The 25,355-nt window shown below is 38.9% G+C and overlaps 1 protein-coding gene across 5 annotated transcripts in view; it reads right to left on the bottom strand.

Annotated features, from left to right (window-relative positions):
• C9H11orf70 (chromosome 9 C11orf70 homolog) overlaps positions 1-21,292 on the bottom strand; it is a 42,030-nt gene extending 20,738 nt beyond the window's left edge. The window contains exons 1-4 of one of the 5 annotated variants that reach the window (XM_021062703.1): positions 20,904-21,292; positions 20,425-20,561; positions 8,773-8,869; positions 8,214-8,295 (exon numbers count right to left, since the gene is read on the bottom strand). In XM_021062703.1, the coding sequence (XP_020918362.1) occupies positions 8,214-8,295; positions 8,773-8,869; positions 20,425-20,467 (222 nt within the window). In that variant the 5' untranslated portion in view covers positions 20,468-20,561; positions 20,904-21,292. Of the gene's footprint in view, positions 1-8,213; positions 8,296-8,520; positions 8,715-8,772; positions 8,870-20,424; positions 20,562-20,903 lie in introns of those variants that run through there. The other 4 variants (XM_021062702.1, XM_021062704.1, XM_021062705.1 and 1 more) reach the window with 4 other exon arrangements.

Raw genomic sequence — 25,355 nt, 5'->3', positions numbered from 1 at the left:
TTTGTAACATGACAGATGGTAACTAGACTTACTTTGGTGATCATTTCACAGTATATGCTAACACCGGAAACTAATATAATATCATACGTCATTTATACCTAAAAAAAGACAAGGGTTTTGGGTTCCACTTTGGACTTCCTAAAAATGAGTAGTGGAAATCACAAGTATATTCAAAAGGTGTTGGGGAGTAAGAAATATAATGATGTTCATAATCAGCAGTAAAAGAAAAGAAAAACAATAGATTGGGAGGAAATATTTGCAATATGATTCACATGGTGATGGGGGAGAGGGAGGCTAACATCCCCAATGGCTAAAATAATGCCCAATATTTATAAGAAAAACTGACAACATGATTTCAATGTAGCCAAAGGATACCAAATAGCCAACAAATGTATGAAAAGATGCTCATCTTTAAGAGGAGTGAGAGAGAGAAAAATAAAAACCAGAAGACATCATTTTCACCAATTTCATTGGCATATTTTTAAAAGACTAGTAACTTTTGGTAAGAGTACCAGAAAATATGCAGTCTTACAAATCACTGGTAGAAGTGTGAATCTTTACAGCCTTTTGGGGGTAAGTATGATATTACCTTGAACATTAAAAACATGTATACCTTGGAGTTCCTGCTGTAGCTCAGCAGGTTAAGAACCAACTAGTATTCATAAGGATGCAGGTTCAATTCCCCGCCTCAATCAGTGGGTTAAGTACCCAGTGTTGTCAGAAGCTGCAGTATAGGTAGCAGCTGAAGCTCCAATTCAGTCCCTAACCTGGGAACTTCCATGTGCTGCAGGTGTAGCCCTAAAATAAAATGTGTAACTTATGATCCAACAAATTCCACTTTGGGAATGTATTATACAAAAATGAAATCACTACTACGTAAGATTTATGTGTAGGGATTTTTAATAGTATTGCTTGTGATGTCAAAACCTGGAAATTTCAATGCCCATCAACAGAATGGTTGAATAATATGGCTGAATAATAACGATTTAAAAAATGATTGAATATACTACATCTATACTGAATGATACAGTTATTGAAAAGAAAGTATTAGAATAGAATGTAAGCTCCATAACCTTGTTTTTCTTATTCACTGCTATATCCCCATTTATTGTACTGACTTTGAAGGAAAGCCATAAGTATTCTGAGTAAAGAGAGTAGTTTAAGAGTAATATACATGAAAAAAACAAGACAAGATAAAGCCTCTATTTTCACAAACATAAAGACAAGTACGGAAGAATATACATCAAACCATTCACAATAGTTAACTAAGTGTAGGCTTGTCAGAAGAAAGGGGTTGAGGGGGTTGGATTAGTTTGGGATATTAGTTTGGGATATTGAAAGATTGTTTGGGATTTGAATCTGTGAATTGTTCTCTGTTGTTCAGATTATTGCAATAAGTATTTCTCTTATTTTGACACTCTCTTTTCCTAAATAGCTTCTTGAAAGAGGAGTCTATCGTTTCACTTCTCTACCAGTTTTTCCTTCTGCATTGGCTCCTGCTCCCATATATTTGACATCCTAATTCTAAAAATCAAATGGACACAGTCCCCAACTTCAGAGTTTATAGACTAAAAGGGAAGATATTAACATGCCATGAGTGTTATAAAGTGCAGGGTGCTATTATTGAAGTATGTAATAGACAGACCTACTCTAATGATTTTTGGCATTTAGGTTTAGATCTAAAATGTGAGTAGGAGTCAGCTGGGCAAATGCTTATCAACTGATTCCCCTTCCTCCCCCCAAAGGCCTGATTTATAGCATTTGCTGATTTTCAGAGTGGATTTCAAGTTGCCAATAGTTTAACAACCAGCAAAGATTCCTGAAAATTTAGCAGTTAGGCTGTCTTGTGTTGGTTCCAGCACAACACTGGAAAGACTATTTCTTAACACGGAGAAAATGGCAAATTTAAATTTGTAAGGTGAGAAAGAAGGGGACATCCCATTGAAGAAAAGTAGTTTGGCCCAGTGAGATCAGAGTGGATGGGTTGATGGTCTGATGAGGTTGGGGAATTAAACTCGACCTTGTAGGTTAAGTCAAAATTTTTTATCTTAATCTAAGATTGATCTACATTAAGCTGTATTTTTGAGGTAAGGGCAGTTGGAAGACACTGGAGGATTTAAGCAGAGGAAAGATGTGATTAGAGTTGTATTTTTAAAAGCTCATTCCTGCTGCAGTGTGGAAAATGAATTGAGGGGCTGTAAAGAGACTGGTTAGGAGGGGATGGTACTGCTGTAATCCAGGAAGTTCACATCAGTCAAAATGACAGCAAGTGGGGGGAGGGAAAGAAGTGGACAGATTCAATGAATATTTAGAAGAAAAGGACCAAGAGAGGAGGAATTATGACTCCTGAAATATTTGCATGAAAAGCCAGGCAGAATGAATGTCGTTTAATGAGAGGCAACAGTGAAGAAGACAAAGTGTGTGGGTGAAGATCAGTACATTTCACAAGTATTTGTGAATGTCTACATTATGCTGGATACGACAAAGTCCCTGCTCCTGTGGTGTTTACATTCTAATGTTGGAAGTTAAAGGTAAATACTTGACAGCTATCATATATACCCAATGACAAAAAAATATTTTCCCCCAAAATTATTCCTCAGTCTTTCTTCTTTTAGGGAAGGTGCCTTATAATTTTAAAAAGTCAAACTAAAGAGTGTTTGTTCAACTATTTTAATTTATATAATACACACTTTGTGTAAAGACATATTCTGGAATTAATCTCAATCAATACTGTTTTTGAATATTTTAGGTTTCCTGAAAGAATCAGTAAAAGGGAAAATTTAATTCACATTTAGAAATTATTCCTGGGGGATATCCATCTACAATTACATTTTAAATGTCATTATAAATGGAAGTAGATTAAGTGGCCTAAAGTGAATTGGCCTGGAGGCAATGGAAATAAATCTTCGTAAAGGTCCTTCAAATAAAGCAATAATTATTACGTTATTTAAATCACAATTATACATACAGTCAATATCTGATGGATTAAAAAAAAACAAACCCTGCCCTAGTGTGTGTAAATGGTATTTTGGGATTGTTATAGAATTTCCAGTAAGGCATTGGAAGGGATTCTTTGTATCTCAAATAACTTTAGGAAAGCTGCTGTGCTTTGGAAAAATTTTGATTCACAAACGAGGTCCCATGATAAAAAGATACTGATGTCAAAATGCATGTGAAGATTTGAATAAACTTGTTTCATAAAATGTGAAAGTAGAAACATATGCTAATTATATGTCACACATATAAGTAGATGTTTGACTCTATCATCTATCTGGCAGACTGCTGGTTTCTGATTCAATATCAAATCTCTCCTTCTTCCTTAAGGATTCCCATTTGTATTTGGAATAGCAATATGCTCAGCTAAATGTCTGCACTTTCTAGTAGTCTCAGTGAGATGGGTCATGAGATACAAGCAGAGTGCTCTGCAGACCTTTAGAAAGCTCTGTAAATTAACGAGCTCCCTTGCAGTGTACGTGGAATATTCCACTCATCATCCCTAGTCCATGGTGAGGATGTCAGCTCTATATACTGAGCCCAGAACTCTCACTTGAGACTCAAAGTGAGATCTTACATTCACCTATCTAGGATATTGCCACTTGGATGCACCTCAAATTTAGCATGCCGAAAACTGAACTCTTTTTCCTTGTTTATTCTTTTGCATTTGCTATGCATTGCAATCTGCCACTCTAGTCAACCAAATCAGAAACTTGGTCATCCTACATATCGCCCTCTGACTTAACCTCAGCAATTTATCAGTCCATAAGTACTACCTTCCTTTCTCATAAATATCCCTCCAAGCCATCCCGGTGCTTCTGTTTTTTATTTGTTTTTTTAAGGGCCGCACCCAGGGCATATGGAAGTTACCAGGTTAGGGGTCAAATTGGAGCTGCAGCTGCTGGCCTTCTCCATAGCCACAGCAACACGGAATCTGAGCCGCCTCTGCAACCTACACCACATGGTTCACAGCAATGCTGGATCCTTAACCCACTGAGTAGGACAGGCATCGAACCCGGGTCCTCATGGATACTAGTTGGGTTCATTACCAGTGAGCCACGAGGGGAGCCTCCCTGGTGCTCTTGTCTTAATTCAGGGCATCACCATACACTGCCTGGAGGATAACTTTCTAATTTGGTCTAATTGCTTCCAGACTCAGTCCTAACAATTCACCTTCCATACTTTTGCCAGGTGACCTCAGTACTTTTTGACCCACAGTAAGATATACATTTTATTTTATTTTTAGCCACACTTGTGGCATATGGAAGTTCCGGGGCCAGGGATTGAACCCATGCCACAGCAGTGACAACACCAGATCCTTAATTTTCTGAGCCATCAGGGAGCTCCTGATCTCATTACTTCAAATTTTAGTGTCTTTCTGAAAACCTTTTGGCAACTCCTCAGCTAGATAAAGCCCAAACTCCTTTGCATGGCACAGAAAGTCTTATATTGTCCCATCCATTTGTCTAACATTATCTACTTTGTCTACCTGACAAACTCCTACTCATCTTTCAGGCCCTAGCTCAAGGTGCTTGCCTTTTTAAAACTCTCCTTTAACCTTCTCATTCAAAAATGACCATCTTCTCTTTTGTGCTACCACACGACTTTGTACACATGCTGTTTTATATCACTTCTCACTCTGCAATGCAATTTTTGGTCTGTTTCCTTCTCTTTGACTGTGTCTTGTGCCTGTGTACAGACTTAAGAAGTAAAGAAATGTTTGCTGGATGAATATTTCCTTCCTTCCATCCACTTACTTTCTCAAAAATAAACTTTTGGAACAGAATTTGTTTTTAAATTGAAAGAGAAAATTCAAAATCTAGAATCCTTGTTTAAGCAGTACCCTTTGTTCAGTTACAGTTTTTGTAGAAGTAACATGGAAGTGTGAATCAAACGGCCTAGGTTTTACCAAATGGGCAATCTGAACAAATTATTTAACCATTCTGAGCTTCAGTTTCCTCAGCTGTAAAATGGGGGTCAAAACACCAAACTTACCAGGTTGTAAAGACTAGTGATAAATGGATAAAAAGTGCTGAAAGCTAAATGTGGCACAGAGGAGTCACTACTGCTTTGGGAAAACACTTTTTAAAATAGTATAAAAATATTAATAATAATAATAGTGCTATAATATTTTACACATTTTTGTATCGCTAAATATTTCATCCATTTTGCTATTTTATACATTTCATTTAATATTCATAATGCACCATCAGATATTCAGCATTATTTTCATTTTCAAAAATACTTATTAAGCATCAAGTACTGTGACCATTTTTTAGAAAAGTAAATAGAGGCTGTAGAAGGTTAAGTAACTTGCCCAATGTCATGTAGCTGGTAGCTGGTAACTTGCAGAGCTGGAATTTGAAAAGAGACAGCTACCGAGAGTCCAACTGATGGGAGGATCCAGGTTTTATAGGACCTGAAGTATATATAATTTTAGGGGCTCAAAGAATACAAAACCATCTACTTTTGAGAAACTCCAAAAACATATGACCATGTAAACATACTGCTTGGAATAATTGAGAGTTCCTTGGAAGGGTATTCTGGAAATGAGGAGCATGAGCTAATGAGGGGACCTGAAGATTTATGAGCTTCAAGGTTAATCCCCTTCTGGGTCATGCTCTTAGCCACAGTACTGTATTTCCTCCAAATTAGTTACATGAGCAAAAATAATGATTTTATGAGCATATATCTTTATTTTTTTATTATCATTATTTTTTGGTCTTTTTTTGCCATTTCTTGGGCCACTCCCGCGGCACATTGAGGTTCCCAGGCTAGGGGTCCAGTCGGAGCTGTAACCACCGGCCTACGCCAGAGCCACAGCAACACAGGATCTGACTGCATCTGCGACCTACATACACCACAGCTCATGGCAACGCCGGATGCTTAACCCACTGAGCAAGGCCAGGGATTGAACCCGCAACCTCATGGTTCCCAGTCGGATTCGTTAACCACTGCGCCACGACAGGAACTCCTGAGCATATATATTTAAATTGAAATATGGGAATGATACTGTCTACCTCACAGGAAAAAAATTAGAATAAACATGACGACATTGAAAAGTTAAAGAAACCTGCCTGGTATTATGGAAATCTATTGTGCTTAATGGATGAAATCTTGATTCTGTTGAAGAATTGTGTGTCTGTTGAACAACACAAATTAATTCTACACACTTCTCTGTGAAATTTTTCTGACACTAATGCCCCTCCAATGAGTGATCTTTTTTTTGCCTTGTGTCCAGGGCACCTTATACATCTTCCAGTATAGCACTTATTTTATTGTCTTATAGAGAACTTTTCACATTTCTAGCTTCCAAAACTGTACATATACTTTCAAGCTGGGATCAGGTTTCTTCAACTTTTTAACAGCCTCCTCGCAGGGATATAGTAAGGCTAGAGGTCAAATAGGAGCTGCAGCTGCCAGCCTACACCATAGGCAGAGCAAGGCCAGACCCAAGCTGCATCTGCAACCTATGCCACACAACTCACGGCAACGTCAGATCCTTAACCCACTGAGTGAGGCTAGGGATTGAACTTGTAGCCTCGTGGCTACTAGTCAGGTTTGTTACCGCTGAGCCACGGTGGGAACTCTCTATAAATATTGAATAAATATGAATGAATTGCTTACATTAAACATTTTACAGAACTCTAATAAAATTCAGTGAATTAAAATTCTGATCTTCTTTTTAAAAATATTACTTTGAAAGCCAGTTCTGGCATAAATGAAAAATATAAAAAGACTAACCATAAATATTTGAGAAATATCATTAATGCCATCATCAGTAGTATATTACACTAACATTGTAACATTATCTTAGTAAAGGAAAATAAACATTTAATCAATCTACCCTGTGTTCAGGATTGAATAGTGTCCCTCCAGCCTCCCCCAAGCCCTCAAATTGATGTTCTCCTTGGAACCTCAGAAAGTGACGTTAGTTGGAAACAGGTTTGCTGCAGATATAATTAGTTAAAATGAGGTTATCCTGGAGTAGGGTGAGCCCTTAATTCAATATGGTTGATGTTCTTATAAAAGAAGAGACACAGCCATCGATACATGAGGAGATGAGGAGAGAGAGGTAAGTGACCTTGACAGGGGCAGAGATTGAAGTTCCGCAGCTGCAAGCCAAGAAGTGCCAAAGGTTGCTGGCAACCACTGGGAGTTAGGAAGAGGTAAGGAAAGACTCTTGCTATAGATTTTAGAGGGAGCGGAGCATAACTCTGCTATCTTGATTTTGCACTTTTTGCCTCCAAAACTGTAAGACAATACATTTCTTGCTATTTTAAACCTCCACTTTGTGGTACTTTGCTACAACAGCCCTGGGAAACTAATACACCCTCACAATAAATATTTTGGTTTATTAATTAGGCTAATATTTTCTTCACTGTACTATCACTTTGTATGAGAATGATTTGTTTGTTTATTGGCAGTTTTGCCATGGGTCTGTAAGATCTTTGGAAGCCAGGTTCCTCTTTGTCTTGCTCCTTCTTGCATCCCTACCACTTGACAGAATTCCTAGCCCATAGTAGGCCCTAAGGAAGTGTTTGTGAATGAGTGAATAAACTATGCCAACTGTACACTAGAGTCAGTACCTTAAGAACATTATTGACAAAGATAATATCACAAACAATAACAGCATTTTCCATTTAATTGAGGATAAAAAAACCCAGGACTTTTAAATAGTGTGACTGGAATTCAACTAACACATCAGGATTTGTATTTTCAAGTGAGTTTTTCCCTTTTCAAGGCAGCTACCTTTAACAGGGAAAGACTTATTCTAACAACTCTGCTACTGCTTAAAACTTTTTTTGGAATTCTTCATTTGGAACTGCTAATAGAGCCTGTTCTCACAAGGTAGATTTGATTTTGAGAAACAACCAAAAGTAATTTGAAGCTAAGCCTAGTAAATAAAGCTGGGGATAAAGCTGGATAATATTTAAAATTGACGGTGTGTTCACTAAAAAAAAGAGATTTTCTAAGAGAAGAGACACTGACCACTGACGTCTCAAAATTGAAAAGTTCTCTATGGCAGGATACCGTAGATGAGCTAATTTGTGGTGATGGGAAATGTTCCTCCTCAAATTGATCATCTGAACTTTTAATTATTCTCAAACTCCAAGAAAACGACTAAGTAACAGTGTGCTCTTACGAATCTATGCCTGAAGTGGGTAAAAAGGTGAAATCAGCAGTGATTCAAGGAACATTCCAACCCCCATACCAACCATAACGAAATCATCCTTCCGATAGGCCTGAAACGTCTGGTCAAAGCCGAATGCCTGCACCTTGATTCTGCCCAGCATGGACCTGAGGCAGAGGAGGAAAAAGCAGTCTGTGAGGTAGCATCCCCAGAGAGGGCACATCCAGCCCGCCCCACCCACGGAGTCCGCCCCTCGACAGTGTTACTGCCTCTTCTGGATTTCATTCAGGCTGGGGCCTAAGGGCGGGTCCAGGCCGCCTCGACTGTCGGCTGGAGTCTCCACATCCATGCAGGCCGAGGGGCTCTGCTTTCCCTGTCTCTCGGCTTCTCACCACTGGCGGAGCCGGCTGGTGGTCTCCGGGGTGCTCAGAGACTGGAAGGTTTTCTGAGGCAGGAATCTGAAGTAGTAGCCGCCCAAATCCCCCGGCTCCCCAGCCGCCATCCTGGTCCTGGCAGCGCCAAAGCCGTGGCCGTTTCCATAGCGACGCGGCGGCCTTCGGGTGGGCGGGACGCTGTGGGGGGGGGGGGACGCTGCGGGGGGCGGGGCCACGGACTTTGGCAACCCAGGAGCCCCGCCTCCCTACCTATCCGCGGTGGGCAAGGGAGGAAACCTGCCAGTCTCTCCTTTCTTCTCGCGACCCGGCGCTCTGGCTTCTCCACCCCAGCCCGCGGTGCTGGAAACTAGGGGTCGGGGGCGGAGAAAAATTGCCAGTACTTATTTGTTGAAATGAACTCAGTAATAATTACTCAACGTGGGTTAACTTCTTAGTCTCAAACCCTGTAATCTTAGATATATAGCCATCTAAATTTAGTGACTCAAACATTTTTGCAGAAAAAATTATTCTGAATTAATTAGTGCTATCTATTTTGGAAGGTAGATGTTTGTATGACTACTTGGGAAACTATTCTCTTTTACCACCTACGGCTTTTTTTTCCCCCCTTAAAAGTTACATCTGAAGGCTAAACAAATTTTTCCATACACACTGCAGTACAATATGCTGTTTAATAGAAACACGTATTTCTTATTTTCTACTAAAAATTACCTTTTGTATCTATAGTTTTGTTTTGCCTAATATCTGTGAATCTGGGCTTTGAAAAGGGGAGGGAGGAATACAGTTCTTTTCCACTTCTTTGCTAACTCCCTCTCCCTTTCCCATAGCTCTCCAAAAACTGATGTTGATATTACCCAGCCAACAGTAGGAGAGGGACACACACACACACACACACACACACACACACACACACACGACACACACTTTCAAACAAGAAACTTACAACATATAAAATCTATTCGCTTTTCATTGTGGTTTTTTTTTAGTGGGGGAGGGGTCAGTGTTTTACTTACTTCTACCTTCATCCAAAATACATTATTTTTGTTACTATTATTTTAAACAGCCAATATTATTTCATATTTACCAGTATATTTACCCTTTACATTTTTCTTACTCCTTTCGTGCAATTCTGAATATGGGATTATTTTCTTTCTCTTTTCTTTTTTTTTTTGTCTTTTTAGGGCTGCACCTGAGGCATATGGAGGTTCCCAGGCTAGGGGTCAAATTGAAGCTACAGCTACCAGCCCGTGCCACAGATACCAGCCCATGCCACAGGCACAGCAACGTCAGTTCTGAGCCGTATCTGGCACTTACACCACAGCTCAGGGCAACGCTGGATCCTTAACCCACTGAGCAAGGCCATGGATCGAACTTGAGTCCTCATGGATGGTAGTCAGATACATTTCTGCTGAGCCTCAAGGGGAACTCCTGGCATATTTAAAAAGTATAAGCATAGGCCCGTGGCTGTAGCTCTGATTAGAGCCCTAGCCTGGAAACCTCCATATGCTGCCGGTGCAGCCCTAAAAAGACACACACACACACACACACACACACACAAATTTATCTTAAATCCCATCTCATGAATAAATTTATTCCATTACCTTTAATTTCGAATATATTTAGTTATTGCTAGACAAATATTTGATCATATACTACTTTGTACTTTTATCTTTCTGATTTTTTGTAGACATCTTTCCAAACAGATTACATGCTATTCAACATGGGGGAATTTGCTTAACATTTTATAAGAACATTTTGCACAGGGCCTAAAGATATAGTATTTGTTTAGTTAATTCTTTTTCTAGGTTTTTCTGGCCTTTGTTGGGGTATAAACAACATACAACAAACTGCACATATTTAAAGTATACCATGTGATTAAATTTTATATATGTGTTTAAAAAGTCTTTTTAAAAAAGTGTTTTTAAAAACTCCTCAAATATGTAATACATGATAAAGATATAATTATATTTATTTGGATTTAAGATGCTAATTTAAGTTAGGAACTTTTTTTTTTGTATTATTCAAAAGTAAATCATTTTTATTGCATTGTTAATGAAATTCATCCTCTTTTTTTCAGCCCTATAATCAGTGATTATACTTTGACTACATAGTCTTAAGTTCAATGTTTACTTGGAAAATGATAGTTTTCTAATTGGTATTTGCCACAAATATGCATGATTGGTATATGTTCTATATAACCTTTATTAATTCAGTTGGAAAATCATTTTTTGAATCTCCGAATCATCTTTAAGTTTTTCTTTTTCTTTTTTAAACTGCATATGTGACACATATTTAACAGAGAGGAAAAAAACCAAGTAAGCAAAAAGAATAAAAACACCCATAATCCCAGACATATAATTTTTCAAATTCTTGGAGCACTGAAGAACATTTTCCATAGGGAGATTTACCAGAAAAAACATGTTTTCAGTCTAAATTTCATTGACTCACACTTTAAGGAGCCTTGGCCAGACAAGTATATGTGGAAAAAAAACTTCCATATTTACAATACAGTTATCAGATTGTGTTTAATTTTGCATATATTTGTGGTTTGTTTTATATTTTATGATCAGTTTTGGTATTTTCACAGTATTGGAACTAATCAGGGTCCTTGGACTCTTTTATCCATAGAAACTGATGAGAGGCCAGAAAAGGAATTCAGGAAAGGCTTTATTGAGACTGTAGCACAAGGAAACAAAAACAAGTAACAGGTTTCATTGCTCACTCCCTGAGGGAGCTGGTCTCTTACGGGGTGAGGGTAGGGGTGAAGTGGTGGGTTGGGCCAGCAAGGTGCTTAGGTGGTTTGCCTACGCCCTTTGTAGTGCTGTGTGGAGGGATCACCTGCAATACTCTGCTTTTGCTCCAACCACCTCAGAAGTGGCAATTGGATATTGGCCTTTTTGTATCTTGTTGTTAGTAATTTGGCCCAATTGCAAATGTGAAGTTATTTTTAGTCCTTTATAGTTTCTTCATATTCTGTTGCTGGAGGAGATGTTTGTCCAGGTGCAAGCACTGCAGCAAAGGGTCCCAGGCCCCAGATCCCAGCCTATCTCAGTATGGCTATGTTTGATAGCTTGAAGTCAGATTAGAAATCCAACTGCAGCTGTGGTGTCTAGTAGCCTCATCTGTAAATTGAATGTAATTTTTTTTTTACATTATGGGGTTACCATAAGGATTAAATTAATTTGTATGAAGTGCTTATCACAATGACTGACACTTAAAAGTCCAATGTATGGTAGTTATTAATATTAATGGCTATTTTCATATGGACTTCTAAGAACAGAATCTCAATATATAGTTTGTGTATATAGGAAATGAGGTTTGACTTGTCATATTTCAGATTATGACTATCCCCCAGAGAATAACTGGGTTAGAAATTATTGCTTTCTCTCCTCTAGCTGTTAGCTGTTTCAAGTTTTTCATTACTTAATTGTTATGAATCTTATTATTTTTGTCTTTTTAGGGCCACGCTTGCAGCATGTGGAAGTTTCAGGCTAGGGGTTGAACTGGAACTGCAGCCGCCAGCCTATGCCACAGCCACAGCAATGTCAGATCCGAGCCTTGTCTGTAATCTACACCACAGCTCATGGCAACGCCAGATCCTTAACCCACTGAACAAGGCCAGGAATTGAACATTCATCCTCACAGATACTGGTTAGGTTTGTTACCGCTGAGCCACAACAGGAACTCCAGCTATGAATCTTAATTTTGCATCCTTAAAACATGGACTTTGTCTTATTGGATTGTGTAATTAATTGTTGCCACAAGATGAATGTGTTAATTACTACTACTGGCTCCCATTCACTTAATTTAATCGTAAAAGTTTACCAAGTGAAACATACCACTGTTCTAATATTTGGTCATTAGATGTTATTATTCTTTCAGTTTTTTTACATTCCTTTCATCTGACTAGGTAGCCCATACTCTGCATATTATTAGGCGCTATGGGAATTGCAAGATGTATAAAATATCCATCTCTGCCTGAAAAGTCCTTATAAATTAGTTGGAAATTATTGAAAAATTCTTGTCTCTTGCTATTTCATGTTTTTAAACTCAACTTGCTTCCTCTCATCCTTACAAAATTCAATCTACTCTTCTCATTGACCATTTACTTGCTCTCTAGTCACTGTTTAAAGTTGCCAAGCCACCAGCTTTTATTTGATAATTTATGATACACATATATTTGACTGAAAGTAAGCCTTACTAAAAACATTCAATAACGTGAGGAGCAAGCTAATTCTAATATTAATTATTAATTACAAAATTATTAAATATTAATGATTAGAATTAATGAATTTAAATATTAATTTATATTAATGTAACACTTATTTTCTTTCTTTCTATGTTTTTACTTGGTATAAATTTTCTATGATTCTAATGATATGAAAAAGATTTACTGAACACAGAAGCCAAGAACAATATTAAGTTGATTCTAGTGGTTGTGTGTTCCTGATAAATAGTGATAGAATTTTTACTTTTCTGGAGGAATGAAATAATAGTTGTAATCACAACTACTTGAAATCTGAGAAATGTTGCTTATCAATAAGTTATTTTGTTTAGATCTGTGGCTATTCAAAGTCTGTTCATAATCAATATTTCATTTCATCCGTGGCCAAATGAACACACTTAGGGTGATATACTTATTTTTTTTAAATTCAGGGCCACACCTGTGGTATATGGAGGTTCCCGGGCTAGGGGTCAAATCAGAGCTGCAGCCTCTGGCCTACGCCACAGCCACAGCCAGATCTGAGCCATGTCTGTGACCTACACCACAGCACATGGCAATGCCAGATCCTTAATACATTAAGCAAGCCCAGGGATCAAACCTGAAACCTCGTGGATACTAGTCAGGTTTGTTACTACTGAGCCACAACGGGAACTCTAGGGTGCTCTACTTTTTCATAAAACTAAGTTACTTTTAGCTTTTCATAAAAACTTCTTTATTTTTAAATTATACTCTTTTTAATAATTGAGATCTCCTTTCCTTAGGAAATCATGACAACTAAATACAAATTTTAAAACCCTATGTCTGTTGGCATGTTAGAGTAGAGCCTTTTTACCTAAAGTGTGGTCGATTGATCGCAGCACTGATACCGTTTGAGTGCTTGTAGAAATGCAGTATCTCTGACTGGACCACAGACCTACAGTATCAGATTCCTCAGGTGACTCATATACATATTAAAGGAGAAGTGCTGGTTTAGACAAAACCTATCCAACAGTCCTACCCCCTTTCACCTTTATTTTCAAGCTATTCTACACCTCTGTCCACCTAACTGCTCAATTCAGAAACCTAGAATTATCTCTGATCCCATCTTGTCTCACCCCTTCCCATCCTCTCCCAAATCAAACTCATCATGAAATCATATAATCTTTTAAATGTATGTACTACAATCTGTCCACTTCTCTCCAGGTTCCTCTATTGACACTTTAGTCCAAGCTAGCACTATCTTTTTGCTTGGATGACTGTAAGCAAGACTTCCTAACTCATCTTCCTCTTCTATTTTTGCCCTTCTGACAACAGCAGCCAGACGGAGTTTTAAAAATAATAAATCAGGAGTTCCTGTCATGGTGCGGCAGAAACGAATCCGACTAGGAACCATGAGGTTGCGTGTTCGATCCCTGGCCTCACTCAGTGGGTTAAGGATCTGGCATTGCCCTGAGCTGTGGTGTAGGTCACAGACGTGGCTGGGATCTGGTGTTGCTGTGGCTGTGGTGTTGACTGGCAGCAACAGCTCCGATTAGACCCCTAGCCTGGGAACTTCCATATGCTGCAGGTGTGGCCCTCAAAAGACAAAAAAATTAATAATAAAAAATCAGACTCTAAAACTATACTATTGAGAATCCTTTAATGGGTTTCCATTTCCCTCGGGATAAAATCCAACTCCTGTTGCTCCATGGTTTTTATTTTTTATTTTCTTTTCCTGTCTCTTTCCTGGGCTCCCTACACAGGGATCACTGGTCTGGAAAAAGCAACTCTCTCTTCTTGATCGGGGCCTTGGTAAAAAGTGAATCCTTTGCCTGGACCACCTTCCTTCTTTGCACTTTCTGCCTAACTACTTTCTATGCATTCTTCACGGTTCAGATTATTAATTGCTTCCCTCAGCTGACCTTTCTGACAGACCAGTTAACACTGGTTTTCCTGGTTATACTCTCATAACACATACTTGTCCCTCACAATGCTTATAACCCTATGCAATTATTTAAATATTTGTGTGCTTCCATAGTTAATGTTTGTCTCCCTCACTAGCTAGTACAATTCAAGAGGTCAGAGATTGTTCAACATGTGTTCTTGGTGGCTGGCCCATAGAAGGAAATTCCAAAACATTTATTGAATAAGCAAATCAGTGAATCTTTTTACTGATTTATATTATATATGAATAAGACAAATAACTGGACTAAGTTGTATTTTTGTGGTATTAATTTTTGCCACAGGCAGACTTGCTACCTGGATGTATTTAAAACAATTTGAGGAAGTTCCCTTGCAGGGTAGTGGGTTAAGGGTATGGCGTTGCTTCAGCTGTGGCTCAGGTAACAACTGCCTCGCAGGTTTGATCCCTGGCTCAAGAACTTCCACATACTGTGGGCTTGGCCAAATGAATAAAGAAATTAAACAATTTGCACTCTAAGGATTAAGAAGTGTATTTAAAGATAACATTTTATAGGAGGTCCCATAGTGACTCAGTGGTAATGAACCTGACTAGTATCCATGAGGACTCAGGCTCAATCCCTGGCCTTGCTCAGTGGATTACCAATTGGGAGTTGTGGTGGCTGTGGTGTAGGCAGGAAGCTGCATGCAGCTCTGATTCAACCCTTAGCCTGGGAACTTCCATATGGCTTACAGAAGAGCCCCCCCCCCCAAAGGATAACATTTTATAAATTTAATTTATAGCTAGTGTAGTACTGTGGGTAAATATAGACTTTTAGGTCAAGTGATCTGCTCTGCCACGTACTAATCATGTGACGGTAACTTGGCAAGTTACTTTCTTAAAGCCTCAGTTTCCTCGTCTGGGTTGTTGCAAGAATATACTCCTTTATCTGCTGTGTCTGGTATGTGCTGAACTAAATGAACATTATCATTATTTGCTTTCGTATTGACTTGGATGCTTTAGCACAGCAGCAGCCTGTAGCTCATCACATTGTGTATCTGCGGGCAGTTAAAAGGCCCTGTGGTAAAGGAAAGGGTTAAACCTGACGCCTTTCATTTCTGGAAGACCTCTGCCTGGGGGTGGAGGAGGGGGGATGGGCTGGGGTGGAGTTATGGCCAGGGAAGATATAAACAAGTAGGGGCTGGAACTTGTCTCTCTGGTCTGGGATAGGCCTCCTGTCTTTGACATTAAAGCTTTTCAGGACTGTCAAGAAAAGCAGTTCCTTTGCCTTTCTAATGGCTGGGTACAGCTCTTGTTAGTCTTGTTTGGTTTCTATAAAAATACTTTTTATTGCAAAATTCTGGTTTTGGTTTATACTTGTTCAAACACAATTTATGAAATGTTATAAAATAGGGTACCCTGATTTCCTACTCCAATCAGTTTGCCATGCCTCCAGCACTGCAAGAGGGATAAGGCGCAGGGAGGGGCTATACCTCTTGCCTGAGATGGAGGCAAACACTGAGGAAAGGAAGCAGGGGGTGAAATCTTAGGGAAATTGGTGAGCAGAAATAAAACTTGAGTGGGGGAGGGTGTGGCTCCTTATTACTTAGACATTTTTCTTTACGGATAAGTCTATAGATAGACTTACACTTGATCCAAGATCTGACTTGTTTGGGATTGCTTGAAGGAAAGGTCCCCTGAGCTGTTTCACACTTGTTTTGAATTCAAATAAAATTCTGGTCAAAGATCCTCCATGGTAACCTATTAACCCTGACCACCCTTCACTGCACAACTGTATCCTCCCACCTCAACTGCCTTTCCTCATCTTCTGAGAAGTCCTGGCTCATTGTGTTGTTTACTATTTGGAAATAAGAACTAATTTGTGAGACTTAAGTCTAATAGCTATTTGTTCCTCGGTGCCTCTTCATAAGTGGAATATTTAGCTTCTCATGCAGGCAAGCATGGCTGCTCTTTCCAGGCTGTAGGGGACTCTTTCATTTGTGTGTTGCCATGTCGGGGAGCTGCAGGGACGGGGTGGGACGACCCCCAATCAGAGCAGGTCTCTTTGTGGACTCCAGGAGACAAATTCTCGAGGTTTAAAAAAATTAAAACATTTTTTTTTTTTTTACAAGAGGGATGGAGTATTGGTGATGCTTTAAGTGATTGTTATGATTTATAATAAATGGCTCTTCAGAAATATTTTAAACCAGCTCATCATGTTCTTTAGACATACTTTTAAATGGTTACTATTATTTAAAATTTTTTTAATTTTCCTTTTTCTGGCCACATTTGCAGTATATGGAGGTTCCCAGGCTAGGGGTCAAATTGGACCTGCAGCTGCAGGCCTACACCACAGCAACACTGGATCTGAGCAGCATCTTTGACTTATGCTGCAGTTTTCAGCAATACCCACTGAGTGAGGCCAGGAATTGAACCTGAATCCTTAGGGACACTCTTTTGGGCTCTTAACACACTAAGCCACAATGGGAACTCCTGAAATGGTTATTAATACGGATGAAACAATGAGGGTCCTAGAGATGTGCCAGTGGGTACATCAGTCTTTTTTGGCTCTAGGATCACACTGTTTTCTGGTCCATGTATTTCTCATCTTGTAGCTCACTGTGAATGTTTTTCAATGATTTGGTTCAGATAAGATGCCAAGGCATATGGAGTTGTGCATGTGGCATTCCGATTTTTTTTTGTTCCCCTGTGCAACTTCCTTTTCCCCTTCCCTTGCACATAGAGTGGTATCTGTAGACTTTCAGGTGTGTCCAAGTACCAGTGCTGCAAATGAATAAGCATGCTTCCTCTCATGCAGCCAGTCAACTGAGATGGTGGATTGTGAGGATTAATGATTTAACACATGGAATGTGCTTAGACCAGTCGCCTGTACACAGAAAGCATTCAAGTGTGAACTATTATTATTTACTGGGTGCTCATTATTTACAAAGGGGTTTTATATGCTTCTTAGAGAGCAGTCTTCTAAAAGCTTACAATATAGTAGGGGAGACAGGACATATACATAGCAGCCAGGGTTATTATTTTAAAAAAATAATCTGACCATATCCTGTGCTATTAAAATCTTCAAATTCGTACCAGACCACTAGTCATCTGCTTCTAACCTGCCAAAACAACCACATCTTGTAGCACCTTGCACCACTTTCTCCTTTGTTCTCTAAACTCTAACTATGTTGGATTTTTTCGCTTCCTAGAATGCAAGGTCCATGAGGGGAAGGAATTTTCTTCTGTTTTGTTTAAGTGATGGAGCTCCAGCAGCTAAGGGGAGGTCTGACACACAGGAAGAGATCAATATACATATATATTTGTTGAATAAGTGTCTGGGTTAGAATTCGTGGCTCTCTCTTACTTGAATACAACCCACTTCTTATCCTCATCACCTTTTTTCACTGAGCTACCCTCTACTTATCCTCTTGGTCTGTGTTTAATATCGCTCTTTATCTTCTTTTTTTCTCCTCTTTATGGCCGCACTTGTGGCATATGGAAGTTCCCGGGCTAGGGGTTGAATCAGAGCTGCAGTTGCTGGCCTACACCACAGCCACAGCAACACTGGATCTGAGCCGCATCTGCAACCTACGTCCCAGCTTGTGACAACACCGGATCCTTAACCCACTGATTGAGGCCAGAGATCGAACCTGCACCCTCATGGACACTATATCAGGTTCTTAACCTGCTAAGCCTCAATGAGAACTCCTAATATCATTTCTTTAGAGAGTCATTCCCTGACACCCTTGTTTGAATTCAGTTTCACTCCGCATGCTCCTTTACTCCTGTGTACTTTAAAACTTTCAATTATTTGTTTAAAGAATGAAGAGACTCATATCTGTTTTGTTCACTCTATATCCCCAGGTCCCAATTTATTGCCTAGATCACTGAAAATTCTCAATTTATTGAAGTGAAAAATAGCTCTCCTGGAAGATACATCAGGATAAATGCCATAGTGCCATAAGAGGAGTACAGACAAAGTACTCGAAATGTAGAGACAAATATTCACAATGACAAGAATCAGGGAGTGTTCAACGGAGGATATAGTTTGAGAGCTGGGCTTAATGGGTGGGTAGGCTTTAGAGGTGGTGAGAAATAATCACCCTTGACAAAATAGCCTGAGCCAGTGCTTGGAAACGGTGCAGATGCTGTGTGTACCACCCAGAAAGCCTTGCCGAACTGGGTGAGCCACTCATTCGTCCAACTGATGGAACTGTGGTCTGAGGTGGCTTACAAGTGAGTCTTTCTCCAGGAAAGACCCATAGCCAAAGGGAGCTCCTTCACCCAAGTTTACTTCTTCAGTATATCCACAGTCCAATGGCTGGATGACATTGACCCTTGCCTTGATTTGGGGCATCTCATTTGAGCTTCAGAGTTCCTTCTAGTTTTGACTGGAATCTCTGTTGGAACTGTTTCCATAGTTCAAAGATCTCTCTCTGTTTCATCCTACTTCCTTCACTCCTTTACCAGATAGCACACCTTGATAAAACTCTGGTGCACAGATCTCTGCCTCAAAGTCTGTTTCCTGTGCACCTCGACCTAAAATAGGCAGACATCATGGGGAGTTCCCGTCATGGCTCAGTGGAAACGAATCTGACTAGCATCTATTAGGATATAGGGTTGATCCCTGGCCTCACTCAGTGGGTTAAGGATCCAGTGTTGCTGCGAGCTGCAGTATAGGTTGCAGATGCAGTTCAAATCTGGTATTGTGGCTGTGGTGTAGGCTGGCGGCTACAGCTCTGACTTGACCCCTAGCGTGGGAACCTCCATATGCTGCAAGTATGGCCCTAAAAAGACAAAAATAAATAAATAAATAAATGCAGACATCATGAGACTTGCACAGGAGGAAGAGTTGGTCTAGAGAAGTGTGAGATGGTTTTTTTTTCCTTTCAAAGCAGTTTAATCTCTTCAATAAAATTCTTGTCTGGAAGCACTATCATGTAAATCAGGTGAAAGAGGAGTTTCTGTACTTGAAGTGGGAGTGAGTGCTACTGTCTTTGCCAATTTTGGGTTCCTGATTCTATGCCAAGATGATTTTCAGAGGGCTTTACACACCCACTGGGTGTCATCTGAGTACAGTTTGAAAACTAGTAGGAAAATCACAGAATCCATGAGATAGGGTAAGAAAAAAACCAGGGCCAGGCCATTGAATGCTTTGAATGTCAGGATAGGAAGTCTGAACATTATTCTGGAGGTGAGCGTAGGAGGGTAGAGAGTGTTGACAGTGTTTAATTAAGGGAATGACGTGATCAGAGCCGCAATGAGGCAAACAGTTAAATGTAAGGGGAAAAAAATGAAATCTCTACCTCACATTCTATAACAGTTCTCAGGTGGATTATATATGGACACATAATGAAACCACAAAATTACTATACAATACATAAATATTTACAAAATCTTGGGGTTTTCCTTAAAAATGTGATATCACAGGAGTTACCTTTTAAAGCATGACACTCAAGAAAGAAAGAAAAATTTGACAGATTTAGATGAAATATTAGAAACATTTGCACATATAAAACACCATAACTAAAAAGGAAAGCCAAATGATAAATGGTAAATATATTCGGAAACAAATAAAATAAAGATTACAATTCTGACCGTAAGTTCTTAAAGATCAACTTAAACATAGAAAAATTGGGCAGTTATATAAACCACTAATTCATAAAAGATAAAATATTAAATACCAGCCACAATAAAAAATTCTAAGAATCAAAGAAATTTCTAATAATCAAAGAAAAGGATGTCTTAAAAGAACGACATCCTTTTCTCCCCCACATATTAACCTGGCAAAGTATGGCAGATACTGTTGGTTACTTACCCAAAAGCCACCATCCAGCCTTCTTCTTTGCTAACAGGATCATAGCTATGTTTTCAAATGGGGTAGAGGTTTGATGTTCTCAGTGAAGGCAGTTTCAGTCTCTGGTTTAAGGATAAATCTGAATTCCATTTAAGATGCTGAAATAGAAGGGAAATCGGCTGGAATGTTTCCAGGAAATATTCCTCCCTGGACTTTCAACACTGCTGAGCAATCCTATGAAATTTCTCTAGTATGTTCACTCTCCCACTTTCTACAACACCTATATCATACCTTTTCTGATAGCCCCTAAATTCTACATTAACATTAGCTAGTGACCTTGCCTCATATTTGAATGAGAAAAATAGAAGCAGTTAGAGAGAATTTCTTCATTTCCACACTATCAACTCTGTAAACCTGTTTGAAACACCATTGCCATGTCTCCCATGAAACATCAAACACTTCATTTGTATTCTAAAGCTTCAACTTCCTCAAGAACTTACCTTTTGCATTTGCTTCCTTCTCTCCTGCATTAGCTCTTTCTATTTGATTCTTTTTTTTGTACTTTGATTCTCTATTTGATCTTCTCTACTTGATCATCCACACAAATTGCACTATTATCTTCCACCTTAAAACCAAAACAAACTCATAAAAACTTCCTTGGACTCCATATGCCCTTCTGGCTACTGCCCCATTTCTTAGCTCCCCTTCACAGCAAAACATCCTGAAAACTTGTCTTAGTCACTGTTCTACTTCACATTTTCTCCTCCATCTGCTCTTTAACTGGAGAGTTAAACTTTGGTCTGCACCAATCCACTCAGACTGTCTTGTCAAGGAATTTAGTGACTACATTTCTAAATCTTACTGTTTCTTATTTATTCTTTTACTTGACCTTTTAGCAGCTATGTACTTCTGGTGTCTCTTTCACTCCTTATAAGGAGACTAGCCCTGTGGATTAGAGTTCCATTCATATGACCTCATTTAACCTTAATTACTTCCTTAAAGGCTCTATCTCTAATTACAATCACATTGTGGGTTAGGGCTTCAACCTAAGAAATTTGGGGTGGGACGCACAACTTTGTACATAATAGTCATTTTGGTTTTAAATACCTTTTAGATGTCAATTAAAAAAAAGAATTCCCTGACTCTGACTTCTCTCTGAAATTCCAGACTTATATCTTTAAATGCCTCCTTAACATCTTGCATGGATGTCAAACAAGTACCTATATTTAACGTGGCCAGAACAGGCCACCTCTCTTTCCTGCCTCTTCCACTGATTTCTAGTTTTTTCCATCCTAGTCAATAGTCTCTCCATCTTCTTCGTAGTGTTTGTCCTAAATATAAGAATCCCTGTCTTTCCCCTATCTTCCACAGAAATTTACTAGAAATTTCTATCAATTCTATTTCTAAAACATTCCAAACTTGTCCCTTTCTTTTCCCATCTCCTATTCTCACACTTGTACAAGCTTCCATTTTTTCTCCCTTGGACTATAGCCTCCTAACTAATCTTTCTGATTCTACTTTTGTTTCATTATAATCCATTCTCATAGCAGCTGTATGATCTTGTGAAAAGATCTTGTCACTCCTCTGCTTAAAATCCTTTAATGGATCATAGAACTAAATGCAAAGACAAACAGACAAATGATTTGAACAGACACTTTACCAAAGCTGTTAAATGGATGGCAAAGAAATGCTCAACATCATTTGATATTGGGGAAATGTCAATTAAACTGCAATGAGAGTTGTCACTCTTCTACTTAAAATCCTGCAATGAGTATTGGACCTAAACGTAAAATAGCAACAACAAAAGGGCAAATTGTTTAAATGGACACCTCCCCAATCATGACAAATAAATGGCGAATAAACACATAAAAATGCCCAATATTATTAGTCATTAGAGAAAAGACAATCTAAACCAGAGTGAGATTTTGTTATTCCACTGTTCAGAACTAGTCCAACCTTCCATCATTTCTCACTTGTACTATAAATAATCTTCCAACTGATCTACTTCCACTTTTGCTTCCATTATATAGGTTTATGTCATTTTACTGTGCTTCACTTTGTTGCGCTTCACATATATTGCATTTTGCAAACAAATTGAAGGCTTGTGGCAACTCTGCATAAAGAAAGTCTATCAGTGTTATTTTTCCAATAGCATTTGCTCACTTCATGTCTCTGTGTCACGTTTTGGTAATTCTAAAAAAATTTCAATGTTTACATTATTGCTGTATTTGTTAAGGTGATCTATGTTCAGTGATCTTTGATGGTACTATTGTAATTGTTTTGGAGCACCATAAAGCATGCCCACCAACCTAGCCAGTAAGTGTTATATGTGTTCTGAATGCTCCACTGATCAGTCATTCCCCCATCTCTATCCCTCTCTTTGGGCCTCCCTATTTCCTGAGACACAACAATGTTGAAATTAGGTCAATAAATAACCCTGCAATGATCTCCAAGTGTTCAAATGATAGGAAGAATTGTCACTTTAAATCAAAAGTTAGAAATGACTGTCACTTTAAATCAAAAGTTAGAAATGACTAAGCTTAGTGAGGTAAGCACGTCAAAAGCTGAGTTTGGCCTGAAGCTAGGCCTCTAGCCAAGTTGTGAATGCAAGGGAAAAGATCTTGAAGGAAATTGAAAGTGCTACTCCAGTGAACACAGGAATGATAAAGTCTTGCCTCAATGCTGATGGGTGCTGACTGTTAAAATGTCTGTACCACCTAAAGAAATCTAGAGATTCAATGCAAGCCCTATGAGAATTCCAATAGTCTATTTCATAGAGATTTATATGTTCAGTGAAGGTATTATGCTAAGTGAAATAAGCTAGACAGAGAAAGACAAATATTGTATGATCTCTCATATATATGGAATCTAAAAAAGTCCCAAGCTCATAGATGCAGAGAAAAGTCAGCAAGAGCTGGGGGGTGAGTGGGTGAGGGGGGAGAAATGGGTGAACTATTTTTGTTTTGTTTTGTTTTTAGTTTCAATAAATTGGAAAAAAGCAAGGCAAAAACAAAAGCCAACAACCACAGAAAACCACAACAAACCCACACCTAACTTATCCTAGGCTTCCTTGGATATTTGCCAATTTTTAGTTCCTTTCCCACAGCTAGCTAATAAATCAGTTTAAAAAAAGAAGAACTTTGAGTCATACTTTGCACTACATACAAAACTAACTCAAAATGGAGCACAGGCCTAAATTTAAAATCTAAAATTGCAAAACTTCTGAAAGAAGTTGGGAGAGTATCTTTGTTACCTTGGATTAGGTAAATATTTCTTAGATTGGAGATAAAAAGTATCAATCATGGAGGAAAAAGACTGGAAATTGGATTTTGTTAAAATTTAAACATTTCTTCAAAAGACTGTACAAAAAGACTAGTATTTCAATGTTCACAGCAGTTTTATTCGTAACAGCTCAAAACAGAAACAACACAAATGTCCTTTAATTGGTAGATACATAAATTGTGGCACACTCACACAATGGAATACTACTCAGCAATAGAAAGGGACAAACTACAGGTCCGTGTGACAACACGGAATGAATCTCCATGCTGAGAGAAGGAAGCCAGACACAAAAAACTACTTACTGAATGGCTTCAGGGGAGGGAAACCTGTGTACTCACGTGGGGCCCCATGCTCAGAAGGGCACTCTGCTTGGTTTAATGTTCTGTTTTTGCTGCCTTGAAATTATTAATAATTTTTTAACAAGGAGCACCACGTTTTAATTTTTCTCTGGGTCCTGCAAATTATGTAATTGACTTCACTGCATTATTCCATCAGTATGAGATTCTAGGGAAGTTAAAATTTTAGTGATTGCAGACGAGTGGTTGTGAGGGGAAAAGGGATTCATGCAAAGAGACAGAAAACAACTTTTTGGAAAGATGAAAATGTTTTATATCATAGCTTGTGGTATTGATTACACAACTGTATATACGTATGAAATTAATCAAATTGAAGATTTAAAGTTGGGAAGTTCTATTGTATTTGACATTGTACCTTAGTAAAGAAGACACATACACACACACACACACACACACATACACTTTATATAAAATAACCTCCAATGTCTTCCTTTCACATTTGGAATAGAACCCTGAATCCCTCTCACTTCTGCTGGGAGAGCTAGGCCTTCCTAACCTCTGTGACCTCATCTCCCTTCCCCAAGACACTCAGTCACCTGGCCTTTCATGGCTGAGCTTCTTTCTGCCTTAGGCCTTTGTGCTAGCTTTCCATTTGTCTGCAATTCCTTACCCTCATCTTTGTGTGGCTGGCTCTTGTCATTCAATCTGAATTTAAGACCTCTTCACTGAAGCCTTCTCTAACCAAGCAATTAAAAGTCATCTCAGGCACTCAATCACATCACCCTGTTGAATTCTTTGCGTAGCTCCTATCAAGCTCTGACACTCTCAGTCTCTGCTTATTATTTGTTTATTTTCTCCTCCACCAGGCTGAAATCTCCTGAAACTGAGAGCCTAATCTGTCTTAGTCACCACCATACCCTTGGTGCTAGGATAGCACCTGACACGTAGTGTGAGCCCAGTAAACATTTGCAGAATGAAGGAGTTGATAAAACATTATTTGATGATATGAAAAGAACTTCTTGATATATCTTTAGGCAAAATGAGCAGCTAAGAAAAGCTATGTTGATGATGATCCTGCTATTTACAAAACACAAACATACATAAGAAAAAAGATGATAATATACTGCAAGTTTTGGTCCAACTGCTCATCGAACCCTGGAAGAGGCAGTCTTGGTTGGGGACACTTTCTGCTAGGGGCTCTGGTGATCTGTAAACTGTCCCTTGAGCTACACTTGGGGATGGATTCTGAGGACCAGGTGTTTTCCTCATGTATTACATGAATTCCTCTCTAGCTTTCAGTGTCTTCCTGGAAACCCACAGTCTGCACTTTCTTTACCTCTGAATCTGGCCACATCATTATCTAAGACCTCCATG

The sequence above is a fragment of the Sus scrofa genome, chromosome 9 (assembly GCF_000003025.6).
Source record: "Sus scrofa isolate TJ Tabasco breed Duroc chromosome 9, Sscrofa11.1, whole genome shotgun sequence".
Lineage (NCBI taxonomy): Eukaryota > Metazoa > Chordata > Mammalia > Artiodactyla > Suidae > Sus > Sus scrofa.
The sequence above is the reverse complement of the archived record's forward strand: the minus strand, read 5'-3'. Positions and strand labels throughout refer to the sequence as shown.